Below are 20868 nucleotides of genomic sequence, written 5' to 3' on the forward strand. Positions count from 1 at the left end.
GCATAATATTGGAAAATATAAACTTGGCCTAAACTGAATAACTAAAATCAGGCGCAAAAATAGTTCTTACGTAGACAACTATAACATCAATATTAGCCTGAACTGAATAACTAAATTCAGGCATAATATTGGAAAAAAAATGCCTGAACTGAATAACTCCAATCCGGCAAATAAATAGTTCCGTCATAAAGAACTAAAACGTCAAAAGCAGACCGAACTGAATAACTTAATTTAGGCCTAATATTGACTAACACAAACATTAGCCTGAACTGGATTATTTAAATCCAGCAGCAATAAAACAACTGACTGAAATCAGGCAGAAAAGTGATCATGTAAACTGAAAGCCAGAACTGATAATAATATCCGGTATAAAAATCGAATCGGACGCATGACTCAAGACATGCCTATTTTTTAAATGAATAAGAGGTGGGCAGAGGTCGAATGAAAATTTGTATAACTGCCTTCATATCGAAACCATTTCTGACGTAAATGATATCTAAAGCCGTCACATTGAAGAGAAAAAAAAATTGTATAAATTAGAAACTAAAAGTGACAAAAATGTGACATTGATATAGAGCTGGCCTGAACCCACTAAATAAGGCAGTTTTAATATAACAAGCCCGAAAAGATCAGGTAAAATGTGATACAAATCAATTAATCGATTGATTAAGTGCAGCGACCACTGCCGCCCGTATATTGTTGTAAAATCTGTGTTGGCCGCGCGGGGACAAGTGACAGCCGTCCTCTGCAAAGTTCATGCGGGTACATTCTGGTGACCAAAAGCCCTTTAAACGCCACATGTATGCTCGGCCATAGGGCGAAGAATTTAGCCAGTCAATGAGGAGACTGATCATTTCGTCAACCCTGTAGTTGAACCAATCAATGTCAACTGGATAGCGAGTGTGACAAGTAGAAGCATGTCTATGAAGGGTTTGCAGAACAATACCTTGCTGAATTCCATGCACAAAAAATTAAAGTGTCCACAAGATCACGAATCGCCGAAGCAACAGGTAGTGTTGAATGATTCGGGTCGAAAATATCGTTTGTCCCAATCACTAAGACCACAATGTCTGGGTTGAAATCCACGATGTTTTCTAAGTTGTTTCGAAGACGGCCGACTGTAGCGCCTGGGAAACCCGTGTATTGAATCATCGGACTACCCGTTAGGCCAAAATCGTAACGTAGCGACGGATCATGGCGAATGAAATCCTTCAATCTATTTACAAACGAGTGTCCAAAGATATACACTTTCTTGGAGATGGGCGCCGCCATCTTGGATCCCGTCGCGGGAGAGTTCGAGGCAAATCTCGCGAGATCTTAATTAGACGTCCTAAAAGGAACAAAGGTTGTTCCTTAATCACGCAAAAACCACAAATAATAAATGACACTGTGTAAAGAAATGCAATCCGATTGAAACATAACATAAGACTGCGTTTTATGGTGTAAAAATATAACGTTAATATTACCGCTGAAGAGCGTAATTGTTAGAATTTATTGTCGATAAAACGACGCAGCTGTGTATGAGGAATTCCAAAAGCAATATGGCCATGATCGATTTTCATTGGAACAAAAGCTCATGTGATTCTGTAACTCGATCTGATTGGACAATTAAATATAGTAACTGTTTACGTTTGGGTTTCACCCCAGTAATTAAAAGCGTACATGCCATAAAACTTTTATTTGACAATGTGGATTTGTTTAAATGTGTCACTTAAATGGCGCAGACTACTATACGTCAGTCTAACTTCAAAGGACGTCTATTGATTTTCAATAAACATGTGCTGTTCTACGTGTAAAAGGGATATTGAAGAATCGTCATTGTATTGCTGTTTTTGCGGAACAGCAACAGCGGGTCAATGTAACAACTGCAAACGAAGTATTAAATCGTATTACATGTACTGTCCGGCGTGTGGAAAAAGTACTTCGTCTCAGAAAAATGTTTGTGATTCATGTGAAAACGAAGTAGACGAGCTAGGAAGTTGTTATCTACATTATGAGTCTGAAAAACTAAAAATTGAAAACGTGACAGTTGAGCCTGAAGTTGATAAATCCGACTCGCTTCTAACATGCAACCAACAGGTTTCTGAAAATGTTGAACGTTTTCCCACAGAAAATAAACAACCATTAAATAGGTGCACGGCTGAAGCTGCAAACGAGGAAGGCAGCTGCCAGTCAGGTACCATTGTTTTATCAATCTTATCGCATTGAACACTGCATACAATATATAACGTTTAGGTGACACAAGGCCGGCTAATAACTGGATAAAATATACACATCTAGAGAATGCATATGATATATACAGTCGGGGTACAACAGGCAAACTTATTAATCGGTTAATCTACCGTACGTTTACCGGTTACATTTTCTAAAAAAAGGTTAACATGAAACTTTAAAAAAGAAACTTAAATGCTTGTTCATGGAATAAATCAGACAAATTGTATGTCTCACTCTCGACATACTGGCTTTAACATGACCCACATGCATTGCCTCTCTTAATTCAACAATGTCCGTAATGAAGTCGAGGAAAATCGTGTACATCAATGCAAACATTTTCGTCAGTAAAGGCGATACATAAACAAGCAGAATAACGTATACCCCATAATGTATTAGAGCAGAGAATCCATTAAGAGCTCGCTAATCGAATGACTTATGTAGGAGTTTATAATTTTAAACTTTAGTTTTACAGTGTAACTCAATCTTGCTTTTTTATTATAAATACTTAGGGACTAATGTCAAATTATACAATATTAAAATATATATTTTATATCGTTTTATTGTATGTTTCACTTTTTGTACATATAATAACAAAAGTTACAAAATAATACATTGATATTAACTTTCAATTTAAGTAGTATCGGTGTACAAACAGTTAGCGTTCTTCTGCAAAAATTTTAAGGGAGAATTAACAAACAATGTAAAACAAAAATCGCACACTGAATGTACACATTAATTTCGATTAATAGCAAAAACCTAGCCGAGCGTCTCGAACTAAATAGCTACCATAAGTGACTTTTTGCAGTGACGTTTACGCTATTGGTTAAAGTAAAATTGTTGCTGGTTTATGCATGAACATATACAAGTTCTTCAAATATGTCAAGAACGCACGAAATTTATTATCTACCTAAAACTGCTACGGATTCCAATGAAATATACATGAGGGCAATGTTAAATCTACTATATAATAACTTTAGAGTTAGACACAGAGATGAAGCTTTGATAATTGGCAGTATTGTTTTATTATACTCGCGGACATTATATTTTGCATCTGTGTGAAGAAAGGCAATACGCGGTAATCGACACGTCTATCTTACATACTGATTAATATATTGAGGCCTTTGTCTGGTTATTTGATATTGTGTTCACCAATTTACAAGACTTATTGCTCGCCAAAATAAAGTGTTTCAAAACATCTTTTTCCATTATTTATTGAAATCTCATCCATCAAATATGCCAACGCCACCACCCGACACACGTTTTGACAAAAAGAATACTTAAACTAGTTTAGTAACAAAGCAACACTTTACATCGACCTGAAATACAACAAAAACGCACACAGACAAATCAACCCAAGGTTTTATAGCAGACGCTAGCAGGAACTTCCTGATTGAGAGTTTAAGAAAGGTTTCGACCGACTGTGGCATTAACGCAAACGGCAGGTTTTGAGAGGGTTTAAATTGACGAAAGGCCGGTGAAAGTCTCAAAAGAATTTTATGAAAACACCAGAAGCGCACGCGCAGTACTTTTCAATGAACGGATAAGTGACTTTTTCATGACATCAATGGGTTTCCGTCAGGCATGTATTATTTCTCCGTCCTATTTAACCCTTTCATCGAGAATATAATGCACGAGACTCTTCAAGACCACCACACTTTCAACTCTATCAGTGACAGACCCATCTGTAACTTGGGATTTGCTGATGACATTTATCCCAAGTGAAGTGAACTGCACAAATTACATTACTGCATGCATCTCAATAAACGGCGAGAACCTTGAAGTGACCAGTACTTGGGTGCAAGACTTTCCACGGATAGCACCAGTATCGCCGAGGTCCGATTACCAATTGATATGGCAACAGCGGCAATGGCCAGACTGAGCTAATTTAGGACTAGCAGGCAGCTCCATCTGCTTCCTCAATAGTAAACACTCGGCAAGACCCTCGAAGTCTCCATTCTTATGTACAGCTGCGAGAGCTGGACGCTTTACGCGGACACAGAAAGCAGGATTCTGGCATTTTACTCCAAGTGTCTAAGAATAATAATGCACATCTCCTACATGTAACACACTACCTACTAGTATGATGCTATTGCGTAGGATCACTGTGTCATCGTCCCAGATTTACCCCGGTCCGACCGGTCAACGGAATAATGATGATGGTGATAATATATCACGAACACATGGTCGCTAATGTAACGAACTTAAGCGATCATAAACTAGAAATGACGCGGCAGAGGCCGACGCGTATCCCAACATCCCGCATGTTTGACCGGGGGGGGGGGCGCCCCAGGGTTGGTAATGGGACCATGCATAGTTGAGATTGACCGTATTGTTATAAGAAATGTTCAGTAACAATTGGAAGTAAATCGGTGTAGAAATGAAAAAGTTAATGTAAAATAACATAAAACAAGAGGTGTGTTTGTCAGAAACACAATGCCTCCTACTGCGCCGCTTTGATTTATTAAAAAAAATATCATTGGCAGGTTCATTAATTACCTATCTTAAAAGCTTATTACTTTCCTTGAATTTGTTATTTTTGAGCTTTGACCTTGAAGGATTGCCTTGACCTTTCACCACTCAAAATGTGCAGCTCTATGAGAGACACATGCATGCCAAATATCAAGTTGCTATCTTCAATATTGCAAAAGTTATGGCCAATGTTTAAGTACATAAAATAAAAATAAAATTAGTGAAAATCTCTGACCCGGCCCCACCCCAACCCCCATAACATTTGACCCAGGGGTAAGTTCAAAATAAATTCCAAATAGTGCAGCGTCGCACATATGCTCATAGCTACAATGTGTGTAAGTTTCAAGGTTCTAGTGCTTATAGTGTAGGAGGTGACAGTGTCCAAGACGGACGGACGGACGGCGGAGATTACCACAATATCCCCACTCTTTTCAAAAAGCGTGGGGATAATTACTTTCATTTTAAAGAGAGTACATTTATATGCAATATGACTGTTTTGAAAGTATACTTCAACTTCTTTTTAAGTTTTCCAATTTACCAGTAAAGTAAAGGTTACAATAATAGATTTACCGGTTAATGTTTCAGTAACTTGTTGTATCCTCAGTGGTCAGTTCACAAAGTGAGATACTTTAATATGGTTGCTTTAAATAGTGGGTTGAGAAAACTGTTTATATTGTTATTTGTTATATGCATTCTACATTTACTTCTGTGTTTCCTCTAGTTCATGGTCTCCGTGCCTAAGAATCTACTTATTAACATACTCGAGAATTGCATTAAAACAAACTGTAATACTAATGTAAAGTTGGGCAATTCAAATATGAAAATATAGAAGTTTTTTTTTGGTTTCAGACAATATTGTCTCTCAAAGCCTTCGTTAAAAGTAAACTCGACATGTACTTATTTGTTGACTGTTTTGTTTTTAAATGGATGCAAGATAATATTTTTTGAACGAATTTTAGTGTTTTTGAGACAGTAAGGTTAGTTTTAAGTGTACAGTTACGCTAACCAGAACAGAGTCCGTTAATATGTAATTTAATTATGTATTATCGAAATGATTTAGCTATATCATTTAGATGTATTACAATCCATTGATCCACACGATGGAATCCAAAAGTTTGTGGTTGCATATAATTCAGAGCAAGCTTATTTTATTTTATTTTATTTTTTGACAGCTGGGATGAAACCGAATTTAATCAGGTAAGAAAATAGTACAAATCTGTACTTGGTACCAACATTTAGCTTAGAAAATCAACTTAAGTGATTGTTATCGCTCTTTTCCACTGCTAAACAAAACTATAGACAAGTGTTATAGACCCCGCAACACTTGAATGTGTTGGATTTCATAAAACACCTAAATTACCTAAATGGATAAGTTGTTTTCCTTTTAACTTGTCGGTCCGTCTTTTTTTCCTAACAGTGAACGGAGAGTGTCATAAACTGCAGCATCGGGAAGGAGGCACAAGAACGGGGATGACGTTTTTCAAACATCAAACTCCAGTATCGGGTTTGAATTTACTACTTTTAAATAATAATAAACGAGTCAATTTACGTTTCATGTTAAGATCGCAGTAGTATTGTTTATGGTGCAATTTTCAGCGAAGAAACGTAATTTATGTAATATAATTACTATAAATGAATTCTTTGAAAGCAGAAGTCGCTAACATAATACAAAATAGATTGTGTTTGCTTTGTTTAAAACAAAAATCCAGAAAATAACATTTATTACGCACGTACATACTTCCATATTGTTTTTACTGCTTGTTTGCGTCTTCTCTGATATATAAACACACATTTTATAATTTTGACATTGATTTCAAGTTCGATACTGAGAGTGGCGATATGCTGTGATACAAACAATATCCGCTTGATCTTGATTAGATATTACAATAATTTAACTGATCTGCATTGCGTTTTTAACATCATATACATAACATTATTACTGGACGTATGAAGTAAAGCCATTCTGCAACAAACGAATTAACCTAACATTAAGTTTATTCTAAAAGTGTTTTAATGAAACATGCTTTATCAATGCATCAACAAAAAAATTGCAACAATTCTACATTTTTAAATGATTCACAATTCGTTTGTCTTATTTCCATTACGACATTGTACACTTTTAACTTTCAGTTAATCAGCTTTCATATCTTAAAAAAGCCACGTCTGCTTACATCGTGTGATACTTTTGACATATTTTATGGTTGCAGGCAGGCATGTTTGAAGCCTTTGACGAATGTGATGTTTTCAAGGCTCGAGAAAGAATTTAAACAGACCTCAATTTGTGGAAAGACTGTACGATCAAAATTGCAGTGATTGGAGGATCCGGCACTGGCAAGTCATCATTTATCAATGCTTTGCTAGGTTTTCAACCTACTCCCGAAAATGCAGCTAAAGTTGGAGCTACCGAAACCACAATGCGCATGGAAAAGTTTGTAAACCCAAAATATCCTAATCTTGAATTTTGGGACCTTCCGGGTGTTGGAACTCCTAACTTTCCGAAATAGACATACTTGAAAACCATTGATTTTGAGCGATATGACTTTTATATTTTAACTTTCAGAGGAAAATTCATGGAAAATGACTCTAGGCTGGCCAAAGAAATTTTAGCATCAGATAAACAATTTTACTTTGTTAGAACTAAGATTGATAATGACATCGAGAATAATAAGACGATACATCGCAGCTGTCATAATCCAGACACCGTGCTTGAACATATTGGATCGGATTGTATCAAAAAGTTGAAGGAGACAGGGATGTTGGAACCAAAGGTATTTCTTTCCTATGATGCAGAGAATTTCGATTTTCATAAACTGTTTTCACAATTAAAGAACGACGCACCAGAAAGTAAAAAACAGGCCCTGATATTATGCTTCGCAGCGATTTCTCTCGAAATCATTGAAGAAAAATGTAAATTATTAACAACAAGAATCTAAAAAGTTGCTTTTCTTTCCTCGATTGCTTCGACTATACCGATACCAGGTACAGGCATCGCAGTAGATTTTATGTTCATGAAAACAGAATCTGATTTTAACAGGGAACAGTTAGGTACCAATGAAGAATCACTTAAAGCTATTGCGAAGCATTTTAATGTGAGTTTGGATGACTTAAAATCGAAAGTAGACCTGCAATCATCAATCATATTTAGATCTAAAGTTGCATTCGTGAATTCTTTTTCATCACTTTTAATATTTAAGAACGTTGAAAACGTTTTAAAAGTTGTATTGCCATTCCTCGGCAGTATTGTTTCGATAGTAACAACCTATCCGGCGTCCGTCGTTATACAGAAACGCCTTCTTCAACTCTGTAAGGCAGAGGCATTTCGTCTTCTAAAGTTCAAATCAATCTATATCAATAAGCAACAGTCTGAAACTACCGAGGAAATATAAGACGTACATTGTTTTTAACACATTTGTTTGTTTCTCACATGTATTTGCGCATAAAAACAGGGCATTACGAGGGCTTAAGTGTACTTGAACAAAAATGTCCGTTTTGTTGTAATTTTGAAGACAAAAGCCATGTACTTCTAGATTGCTGTTTGTACGATGACATAAGACACTCTTTATTCGAGAAGGCTAAGCTTCTAGATAATGCTTTTGCTAGAATGTCTAAAAACGAACAATTGTTATTCCTTTTCACAAATACTGATATAATCCGTTATTGTGCCAAAACCTGTTTTAATATTCTACAACTTCGTAGTTTATTCCTGTGTAAAAATGGCATTGTTCTTTCTTTAATCATAATATAATTATGTATTTTTATTTGTGTTTAGGTAATCATTGCTCATCTGTTCACACAAGATCAGATCTGGGATGATATTTGGTATTTTATAATGTTGTTTTATACGCGCATTAGGGCCCAATTTAAAACTCTCAGTATTTAACAAATGAAGCAATCTTAAAGCAGTTTTTAATGAACGATTAGCAATTGCAACCTAACTTTTAATACTTTGTGTAAATATGTAATAGTCTTAAAGTAATGTAATTTTGAATAAGTATGTCTCTTAAAATTCTTCAACAAAATTTCATATGAATATTTGTATATGTATATATAATAAAGTAGAATATATACGTATATAACTTGTAGGTATAAAAGAGTATACTCATTCATAGGAGCCGGACACCAACACCAAACGTTATTGTGAGTGTGTGTATATCAGAGTAAATTTACAGGTCGTACCGGCTTCTTCACGAAGCCTTTATGGTCCGACCTGCCACTGTGACATTTCAGGAGAAAATATTTAATGTTTGAGCCATATTTAGTAAAATTTACCCCGGAATGTCAGGTTATTTACCACAAAAGATGTTTTATCCAAATAAATCAGTGCACGCTGGCCAATGAGACCTTAGCGTTCCCTGGAACTTGTGATTGTAATCTGGGGTGGGTTACGTAGTGTATATGCCTGGCCCCGTGTTCAAAAAACGATTTTGCAATCGAAAATCGATTTTAACTGACATTGATTTTCATTTTTGCCAATCAACTACGATGGAAATCCATTTTCAATGACGATCAAAGTCGATTTTCGATTGCAAAAGATGTTTTGTGAACACGGGGCCAGGTCGAAAGTTGAAGGGTTGGTCAAGTTGTTCGCGTCCTTGTGAATACGATCTACGTATACAGTTTTGATAAACCATTATGCTTATATTTTTTTTTCCAGTATATATTTAATTTACAATACCTATTTTTCTGCGTAGCTGTATAACCGCGCTTTTTACATTAAATTACCGTTATCAACAGCCTTTTAAATGGTGGAAAAACTTTTTCGTTGGCCGATTTGAGAGAATGTTCCAATACAATTTTCCACATCACCTCGATTTGATATGAATGAGTGCAGTGTATAGGATTAAACATTATTCACTATCAGAAAATTCGGACCTAATAAATACAGTTCATGTTAATACGACACATAGACGCTAAATCTGGTCCAGTTGCAGTATGCACTTTATTTCAACTCGCAGAAAATCAGGCTAAGTCATCGGTTATTGAATCGTCAAATCGAAGACAGAATGGACCATCGATAAACGCCGAATGATGATAACACAGTATTGCTTTCAAGATAAAATAACACGAGCATGTATCGATATTGAAATTTTGTTTACAATACATTGATATTTTATCAGAGAAAGAAATGAATAAAAAACATATCAGTAAATGTCACTTATTTTGCTTTGTGAGAGAAAAAAATAGCATAGTGTCATTATCAGAGGACAATCGTTTATCTATGGTAACATGTGCATGGTACTTTCGAGCCATATACCTAGTTATTCCTGTGTTTTATCAATAATTTCAATGACACGTTTTATTGAATGCTGACTTTTCAGTTTTGTTTAAAAAGTGGACAGTGGACTATTCGAGTGCTTGACAGTATAACGTAAGCCATCATGGGGAAATTGTTCATATTCAATAATTTATTAGACGATCTTTCAAAAATAAAAAAGGAAAAACAATATTTATTTTTTTTTTTTGGGGGGGGGGGTTGAGAGGGGGTATAATGTGGGGTGTGGTCATTTATTAGACGATCTTTCAAAAATAAAAACAGGAAGAAAAAAAATGGGGGGGGGGTTAGGGGAAGTAGTGGGTGAGAGGGGGTAAAATGTCGGTTGTGGTAATTTATTAGATGATGTTTAAAAAAAATTGGGGGGGTACGGGAGTAGGGGGGGTAGGGGGTGTGGGGGTGAGAGGGGGTATAATGTGGGATGTGGTAATTTAAAAGATGATGTTTAAAAAATATTTTTTTTTTGAGGGGGGTGGTTGGGGGGGATTCCGGGTAGGGGCGTAGGGTATTGTTTGGGTGGAATCCATTGTGGTATTCAGGTAAGTGTTGTTTTGTCAAAGTAATAATAAAATGTGATTATAAATAAAGAAGTCATGGCAATTTAAGCAAAATGTTGAATCATCTAAGTGTAAAAGGGGCCATAATTATGTACAAATGCTTGATACAGTGGTCTGCTCTTGTTTATAGGTTGGGGTCATGTTGGTAAACGAGTATGCAACATATAAAAGCAATATGTCAAAGGATATAGGAAATATTTGGGGAAGTACGCAAACTTTAACATAGATTTATCAATAATATGCATATTCTTAGTATAAAAGGGGCAATAATTATGACAAAATGCTTGATTGAGTTGTCTGCTCTTGTGTATAGGTAAGGGTGATGTTGGTAAACAAGTATGCAAAAAATGAAAGCAATATGTCAAGGGACAATGAAAATAAATGGGGTAGTGCGAAAACTCTAACATTTGCTGCATATTCTAAGTGGAAAAGGGGCCATAATTATGACAAAATGCTTGATAGTGTTGTCTGCTCTTGTTTATAGGTTGGGGTCATGTTGGTAAAGAAGGATGCAAAATATGAAAGCAATATGTCAAGGGGCAATGAAAATAATTGGGGTAGTACGAAAACTTTAACATTTGCACGCTAACACTAACGCTTACGCTAACGGAAACGCCGACGCCGGAATGAATAGGATAGCTCCACTATATATATTTCATATATAATAGTCGAGCTTAAAATAAATAAAACAATTGTGAAAAATAAAAATACTCAGATAATTTTCAATTTATCCGAATGGTTGTACCCTAAAAAAAATTATACAAAAACATAAGAAGAAGTAAACAAACACCTGCCGAAACACAAAAAAACAACTTGAAATAATTAACAAAGGCTTCCTCCTGCAAACAACAAGATAAACATACTTATGGACGTTACCCTTTGGAATATGAACGCTGCTGAACAAAATCAAAACGGATGGAAGAGCACAAAAAACATACCACAATTTAACAGCAAATGTCATCGGAGTCGACGTATATTTGTCGTTGTACCCGTGTCTTGAACATTTATATTTCAGCTCAATCCTGAACTTCTGGAAGAATGGTTCTATTGTTTAAACCCTTTAAAACAGAAACTAATAATACATCAGATAAAAGCGGCAATACAAACCCTTAAACCCAGAGCACATATATATATGTAGCTTATATACATAATATAGATTTATTGCCGAAACTATATAAAAACGTGAACAGATGAAGTTTTTTTAATAGATTTTGATACTTTTATAACCAATATAGGTGTCTTCGAACTCAGGTTTTGTGTATCTGTGTTATGGTGAAGACTTTCTTCTATTCATCAATACGACAATCACACCGATTGCAACTGCCACAAAGCCCACCGTTATACCGATTTTCATAATCGGATGGATCTTTGACCTTGTGACGGATTTGGCCACTCTCTGAAATACGGAAAAACCAATTGTACAAAGACAATTGTATTCACATTACAATAAGTTTTAGAAAACCAAAACTCTACTGACGTATGTTTCCCGACGTACCTCTGTATGTGAACATAAACTCCGTTTGTATCCTTATATTTACTACTTGTTTAGACTTTCCTCGACTGTATCTCTTAGCCGAACCAATTACATTCAATTATAGTTTAAGAGTTCAATCGTTATTTAAAAGAAACGTTCGTGTGAAAACGTCATTCAGAGTATTATCAATGGATTTAGACGAAACCATTTTAATAGCTTAATCTATTTCCTTTATTCTTATGAGTTGTTGTTGTTGCTTTATCAATATGTACGAAAACAGTACGCTTTTGATAAAAAAGTCATTAAACTGACAAGAACAGGTTTGCCGGGAACACCAAGTCTAAAACGAATTTATTTATTGCTTGAAAGCATTTAATTCTTGCCGATGATCAGATGGTTTTTTATCGCAATTTAAAGCATGCTAAAAATGGTCGTTTTATAGGCATTTGCGGTACTTATAATATTAGACTGTTTTAGTAGCATGTTACAAGCCCAAATAATTTAGACCGTATACTTATATTCTAATAATAAAAAACTTCAGTATTATCTCCCAAGTACCAATCATACAAATTTGCATTGTTGTGCGTCCTGAATATATCTTGCGATAACCCATGGTCTACTGCAAGACAGAACGATAATCTGACCGACCGAACAACTTACAAACCGACCAACGGACATCGAAGGGAGGCATAATGAAGACGCTCTTTTGCAGAATTTAATCTAAGCAAGTGTGTTTGTGAATCACATTTCGTATGAGCACTTTAGCGCATTTTTTAAAGAAACAATCACAACAATTCATGTAACGCTCTTGAATAAGTACATGTACTCACCCAACCACCCCTGAGAGCAATCCAAGCTGATATGCTAGTCGCAGGATCACTAAAGAACTGTTCAACAAGCGATGCAATACTACCCAGAGTAGTGCCCATCTTTTTCCGGGCCTGTTTCACAATCTCCCTCTTGAATAACCAGTATCCGAAGCAGAAAATAACTAGAATTCTTCCCCAGTTCACTTCATCTTTTAAGATTCTGCAAACGGTCAAGATTTACCACACAGTCATATAACAATTGCATAATTAACATAATAAGAAAGTTTTGTATTGCAATTTACAAACGCATTCAATAATACAATTAACGTTTGATCGAGTGAGATGAGAAACTAATGCGTAGACTGTAAATATACAGTATGTTTATGCCAGTCACTCCTTAATTGTGCCAAGGCGCTGAGAGGTTTCAAAATCATTGTTCGTAAAAACGTTCTTATACTGTAAACGGTTAAAGATAAACACTCAATGCTATTTTATGAATCTAAAAATGATCTGTCGATTGACTTAGGAGTAACTTATCAGAGTTGCTGCGCTTGTTAAATTTGGAGAATTTTTATTATGAGGATATTGACCTGGTTTGCAAACATACAGCACGAAATGTGCCGATCTTTCTTTATAAGCGTTTTTTTCCCTTTACTGTATAATTAATGTATACACGTTTGACAAATGACTGCAAGAATGCAAATTCATAATTAATACACGATAATGATCACAATTTCGACGTGAACAGACACTAATAAAATTAAGCATATTTAATGAACGTTAAACATCTCTCCTTATAGCATCAAACACTCACGAAATTACACTTTGCAGATAATACTAGATTAAACAAGATGCGTTTGTGAAACACAATGTCCCCCTATATGATGTTTGACCTTGAAGGATGACCTTGACCTTGTGAAGGATGACCTTGACCTTGACCTTTCACCACTCAAAATGTGCAGCTCCATGAGATACACATGCATGCCAAATATCAAGTTGCTATCTTCAATATTGCAAAAGTATTTATAAAATAAGCGATTTGGGCCACATATATTTGACCTCTGACCTTGAAGAATGACCTTGACCTTGACCTTTCACCACTCAAAATGTGCAGCTCCATGAGATACACATGCATGCCAAATATCAAGTTGCTATCTTCAATATTGCAAAAGTATTCATAAAATGAGCGATTTTGGCCACATATATTTGACCTCTGACCTTGAAGGATGACCTTGACCTTGATCTTTCACCACTCAAAATGTGCAGCTTTATTAGATACATATGCATGCCAAATATGAAGTTGCTATCTTCAATATAGCAAAAGTTATTGCAAAATGTTAAAGTTGGCGCAAACAGACCAACAGACCAACGGACCAACAGACCAACAGACAGACAGGGCAAAAACAATATGTCCCCCACTACTATAGTGGGGGACATAAAAATATGATTATTGTTAGCCGTGTATTTTGCAAGGAAAAGAAAACTCACTCTTTGGCAATTTCTTTGAAATTCTCATACGAGTTGAGCGAATCACCGAATGATCTGGTTATGACCTCAAATGTTGCAGAAAGCTGTTTGTTCATATCATCAGCGACCTTCGCTAGCTGACGTCCGACTCTTAGTGCGCTGCAACGTATACAATCATATTCATGATATTTATCATCAAGAGAGGTGAACTATCTTCTTAGTAACACACCCATAGCGAAAGTAAGACAAAACGGTACACGATACACACCTTAGTAAATGCAAAATAGATACATTTCATGAAGAAACGTGTTTTTTTTAAGTTCTAACGTTTAAACATGTGTAAAGCATACAAAACTCGTAATGAACAAAAACAGTAATAAATACATATCAAAGAAATTATGATCCTACACTAAGTAATGTGAATAATGCGAAATAATCATTAAGAAGATGCATGCAATCTCATTAAGTAAGGGAACAAGAATGCAAATCAAAGGAAATAAACGTTGACAACGGCGATGATCAAAATTTCTGCAGACAAATGTGTTTATTTGCGTGCAAAATTTCACATTACTAACAACTTACTCTTCATTTATTATTTCATGTTGGCTGGACATATCTTGGTGGTGAGCATTTGTAAATGTTTCATCTTGTCCCTCATCTCTACTAATTTGTTCATTAGCGTAAGCCATGAAGACGTAACGCGTCTGCGACACAACACGCTGCGCAGAGTCGGGTTCATCGGACACACTTTCTGGCCCATGGACCTTATACATACAATTCATTTTAGTTTTAAATGCAAAAGTGTAACCCTCCAGAATTTTTTTTCCAAGTTTGGAGCTTTAGGTTAAAAAAGGTGAATACGTTGTAGTGAACAAAAACAGACGTAGATGACAACTGTCAAATTCGTTGAATTGATATCCCCCGCCATTATACTTCTGGACACAAACTTTTTCTGAACGGATGGACAACGACAAAGTGCATCATCTTCTTATCCATATATATACTCATACCAAGTTTCAATGAAATCCGTCCAAGCACTTCCAAGATATGGCTCCGGACACACAAAAAGCATTTTTTCAAGATACAAAGGGCCATAACTCCGTTATTATCCGATGGTGTACAGTGTCATTTGACGTGCATCATCCTCTTATCCATATATATACTCATACCAAGTTTCAAGGAAATCCCCCAAGCACTGCCAAGATATGGCTCCGGACAAAAAAGTGCCGGACGGACGGAAAGACGGTCGGACGGATGGACGGACAACGCCAAAACAATATCTCTTCGCCTATTGCCGGGGATAACAAATGTAAAGGGTTCGTGAAGAACAAATAAAGCAAGATAGTGATTTTGAAAAGTAAAAAAAAGAAAACAAATACCTGATTTATCAGTGTTGGTATCCCTCCGTCCGACATGCTGCACGCAACGTTAGCGTGCAATTAATGCAACCTGTCAAAATTCATTTTTTTTAAACATTTTCATGATTACACATTTTAATTTTAAATATATATCTCTAATAACAACAGGAGACACTCTCCTCTCTGCTATTTAGTTTGTTTGTAAATAATATTAGCGATACTTAAGATTTTAAGTACCCTAATTGTCACGAGCAAGATAAAATGTAATTGCATATGCTTTTATTTGCTGATGACAAATCGCTTTTAACAACGTAATCTGCCTTCATAAAATGCAGTTAAACTTTAATGAAGATTGGGTCTAAAACTAAATGTTTGCACGACTAAATCTGTATATTTAAAATAAAGAGCTAAAAATACATTTTTATCATTATAAAAGGCAAACATGAAAATTGTCGAGAAATTTACTGACCGTGATATCAAGTTTGCTATTAACGATGCTGTTAAAACGCTATATGAGCAAGCCTTGAAGGCAAATACGCATTTTGTTAATATATTTAGTAGAGTAAAACTCGGTGTTAAACCAAATTGACATTTTGACAACTAGCCATGCCCATTTTAACGTCTGGTTTTAAAGGTTATGGGCTATGTAAAAAATTGGGGTTGATAAATTTTACCACACATTTTATATATACATATCTAAAATTTACATATCGCATGAAACATGAACAATACAGACTTTAATAGAATGCTCAAACAAATGATCTACGATCATTCATTCACAGTGTTGCATTGTTAATTTTCAAAGTAAGTAAGATAACTACGTTACATTAAAAAAAACATATCACAAGCTGGAGAAATAAATTAATGTGTTGACAATTTATGTCACCGAAACAGTTTCTGGCAACATCCATATTAATTCGCTTTAGTGCTCAAAATTGAGCAATATCAAGTGAACGTTTTCAAAGAATGACGTAACAATCTGAAGAAAGTAAAGTTCCGTACGATAATCGCAAACTGCAAAGATAATTTCCTTCCAATCGAAAACCGTCTTTGTTTGCATATATACACGAGGGGTTACTTTCGCTTTCTAATTTGTTGCAGTACTACAACGACTTTTCAACGTAATTATTTGCTCCATTACTTAACACAAAGATAAAATTCAGCTACTTGAACAATGTGTTAAGTTTTCTCAACGATTTATCAGACCGGTTGTGGTCGAAAAAGAATTCAGATTTTCTATACCCAGTTAACTTTTTAATGTCATGTACGCAACGCCTTTGTAGTTATCAAAGGGACCGTCAACCACAATGACGAAAAAAGAAAAGTTCTAAAATACCGTATTTTTTACAATTATTAGTTTATATTGATTAAAATATCACGACTGGTATATTACATTACTTAAAAAAAAGTAAATATTTTCAGTATATTCAATTATAAAATTTCGCGATGTGAAATCGAAAGAACATCGCTAAGATAGGTGACATAACGATATACACACTATAACAAAGCGCAAGTAGAATGATCATTTAATATATATAATATATACAATTCAGTACGCATGCATTATTTGCATTCCTGGGTTTACCACGGAACGATGAAGATCAATCTACTTGCATTATTTATAGTTAACTGGTAGTTACCTGGTACACATACCCAGTAAAATTTTATTACCGAATATATCAAAATATGAAAACTTAACAACTTTTCTCAAGTAATGTTATATATCATCGTGATAATTTTATCAATATAAACTAATTAATTGTAAAAAAAAATACGTTTTTTTAACTTTTCTTTTTTCATTCTTGGTTGACGGTCCCTTTTAGTGAATTGAAAACGAAACTATAATGAAATCTGATTAAAAAAGAAATTAAGACGAAATTGTTAGTATTTCCTTGATAAAAAGCCTTACCTTAAAAAAAAATCACACTCAGAACGACTCTTCAACCACTATTTCTAACAACAGGAAATATTCACTGTCATCGACTTTATTTGAAGCGTGCTAATCTGGTTGCAGGATCACTTGACTTTGTTGGGTTCCCAATTAAACGCTTATAAATGTAAACACAATTGTGATACATCAGCTATCTCCGGACTCCTCCGTAAGCAATAAATCGTCTGCTGATCTGGTCTGTCTGAGTGATGTAAACATGTCGGTAAGTGCTGCTGTTTTCCAAATATTTTTTGAAAACAATTTTTCTTAAGAATTTAAACTAATTTATAACATTTTTATGTTGCCTATGACAATGTAAAATAAATCAAAATTACTTTATTTAATAAGCCTGTGTTCTTGTTCAAAAATTCCATGTACACTGCACGATTAAGCTTCACGCAGCGTGATTTTGTCACCGATTTCAGAGGTATTCAAGGATCTATTATCATACTTTAAGATATCGGCATAAACTGAAAGAAAAAACCCGGTCTTTTATGCACAAAAGAGTTTTGTAAATTTATATCAATAAATTGAGATATCTGCACAAATAAATTTCTTATCGTTGTGTTTATATTCAGTCCAGCCCGTGTGTAAATCCCTCAAAATACCGTTGATTGTACACCATGTAATGGTGTCAATAAACTACGTAATTGAGATGTGTAATACTAAACCCATTAATCAAAGCGCTGATGGCACTGAAGTTGTTTGATATTGCATAATCTTAGATTATATGAAAATTGTTGGAATATCGAACCCTTTCACACTAAAAATATAATTTCATAATGGAAATTCCCTTTACAAAACTTTTGTATTTTGACACCATTTACAAATTCAAAATATACAATAAGATAATTGATGAAAATAAATAAAATAAATAAATCTGCGAGCAATACCTTTTACTCACGAATTAGGTAGCCATTAAGACAGCGCTGTTGACCCTATTTTGTTGTTGATGCATAGCTTGTTAACCTAGCAATTTACACGGTGTCAACCTGTCTCTGACCTTAAAATCTGTACAGAACAATAATGCGCTTTTTCGGCGTAGCTGTTTTACCCAGCTTTTCACCTTATATGATTTTTACATAAAACCAGCAGACACAAATGAATACATTCGAACATTTCATAGGCGTATTCGAGAGAAATTCCCTGAACTTTGGCTTCATCACTATTATGTCTGTGCACTGCGTAAAGGACGTAACACTGTTCAGTGTAAGGAATTCAGGACTGCTCTCTGCATGTTCAAACGACACAGAGACACATATTGTAGCCAAATTACAAGTACGCGTTAAAATCCATCTCGCAGAATTTCAGGGTCTTTCCTCGGTCCATAAATCTTCAGGGGAAGATAAACATGTTTGCTTTCATAATGTGAAAACAAACACGACCGAAATAGTATAGTGTCACGATAAGAGTAAACTCGTTTAATTATCTAACCACAAATGTTTGCCGTACTCGGTCAGCACGTCTGGAAATCGTTCCTGAACGCCTGAGTAGGCTACCTTATTTTCCAGTTTGCTATATTTGCTATTTGGATTTCAATTTTATATTGAAACGCATTGTTCTTAAATGAGACGTCATGCGAGCAATGGGTTATATCCCATATGCGCCCATCATAGCTATAGCCCACCAAGTTTGCGCATCTTTCAGTCTGGTCAGGAGGTACATAATGAGGCCATAAAACATTGAGCGATTTTATAGTGGACAGCATCGCCCCGGACAAGACTGCGCAAATGCACAAGCTGGTCTTGAGCTACGCTAGCCGAAACACCATAAGACCCATTTTCGCATGACGCGTCTATGAAGGTGTTATTTGAATTTATCGAAAGAAAATTGCGTGTTAATAAAAAATAAACATACGATATATTTCGATGGTGCAGAAATACACTCATAATAAGCCATGTGAGGACATATATGATGTGATCTCCCGTAGTATACTTTTTTTTTACTAACGTGTAGTTTGACTGTACTTACACACATTTAGCGGTAAATATGCGACTAACATGTGAAAAAAAAAACCAATATTAAAAAATTTGTTGTCAATTTAATTGTTTATAAACGTAAATTTCAAACTTTATTTCAAAGTCAGCATTTAGGGCCGATATCATCTTATTTCTTGTTATATATAGTTGTCTTTTATATTCGGTTGTAGCGATTATAAATGATTTGTGTCGTTGTTTATATTATACCTGTAGTTTTTTATATAGTGAAAACTGTGAAATCAAACAAACTTAACCTTAAACTATTGCGTTGTTATCACCCGTGCAATTAAGAAAACAGGAGAGGTCGCCGCTACCTGTTAAGAACAAAAGAACGTGTCCCACATATATCAAATTTAATCCCGCTGTACTAGCAAACACTATCAACGAGGTTACGCAACAGACGCGTGATTTTAAATGACTTGTGCTGCGCCAAAATACCACGTGATGAAAACGCAGCACATATTGGACTATTGTAATCATTCATAAACATTTTCTTCCGCGACACGTATAATTCAATTTTTTTATTGATTTGTTTCTACACTGCGGGGAATCACGTGGTTTTATTTTGATATGGAACACGGAAAATGGCGGCGTCATTGTCTCGGTAAGAGTATTATTTTTTCTTCTTGTACCTAAATGTTTGATTTTAATTTGCTAAGATGTAGCCTATCATATGCGGGATCGAATTCCGCGTGTAATGGTACCTTACATTTCATGTGTTACTGAGTAATTTTCTCGCTTACCCTTTGAATTCGTACACATGCGAATGCATGACAGTGATAGTTTTCACGGATTTAAATGAATTCTTCACAAATATGATAAATATCGACATTCCTCAAATCCTTTTTTTTAATATATACCAGGTTTTCTTTACATTGCAAACAAATTGTCTGAGAGTCTGAAAACATCGCAGTTTCTGCATAATAAATCAAAAAAACAAAAATGATATGTTTCACGGAATACAAATTTATGATATGTTTCACGTTAACTGTATGATATGTTTCACGTATTGTCTAAAGGCGAAAAATAAAACGTCGGATATTTTCTCAGTTACTAGTATATGTTTTAGCACTTAGTACCGGTAAAGCCCAGGGCAAAGTACGGTTAGGTTAACTGGCAGCCGTGATACGTATGATCGACCATGTTTTGAAAATGGCGTAAACTCTAACACATAAATTAACCGCGACCCTCTCTTCAATTAACTGAAGTTTTGTCTTAATAATGGAATATCTAACCTTAGTGCATTGTGTTTAATGTGCGTATTAATTTTCGCAGATGTCTCTCCTACCGCACGAGCCTCTCGCACTTCTACAACCTTGCAGAAGAGTCCGAGGAAATC

General features: G+C 35.2%; 2 protein-coding genes across 3 annotated transcripts in view; one reads left to right on the top strand and one right to left on the bottom strand.

Moving 5' to 3' along the window:
* The window catches only part of LOC127851848 (uncharacterized), a 425589-nt gene that overhangs the window by 207926 nt on the left and 196795 nt on the right, over nt 1-20868 (top strand). The window lies entirely within an intron of this gene.
* LOC127851845 (bcl-2 homologous antagonist/killer-like) lies at nt 11227-17647 on the bottom strand. Its single transcript, XM_052385792.1, has 6 exons — nt 17530-17647; nt 15642-15711; nt 14845-15026; nt 14284-14421; nt 12817-13015; nt 11227-11908 (listed from the first exon to the last, which is right to left on the bottom strand). Exons 2-6 carry the CDS (start codon nt 15675-15677, stop codon nt 11780-11782), a joined length of 684 nt encoding a protein of 227 aa, XP_052241752.1. The 5' UTR covers nt 15678-15711; nt 17530-17647; the 3' UTR covers nt 11227-11779.

This window comes from Dreissena polymorpha, chromosome 11 (genome assembly GCF_020536995.1).
Source record: "Dreissena polymorpha isolate Duluth1 chromosome 11, UMN_Dpol_1.0, whole genome shotgun sequence".
Taxonomy (NCBI): Eukaryota; Metazoa; Mollusca; class Bivalvia; order Myida; family Dreissenidae; genus Dreissena; species Dreissena polymorpha.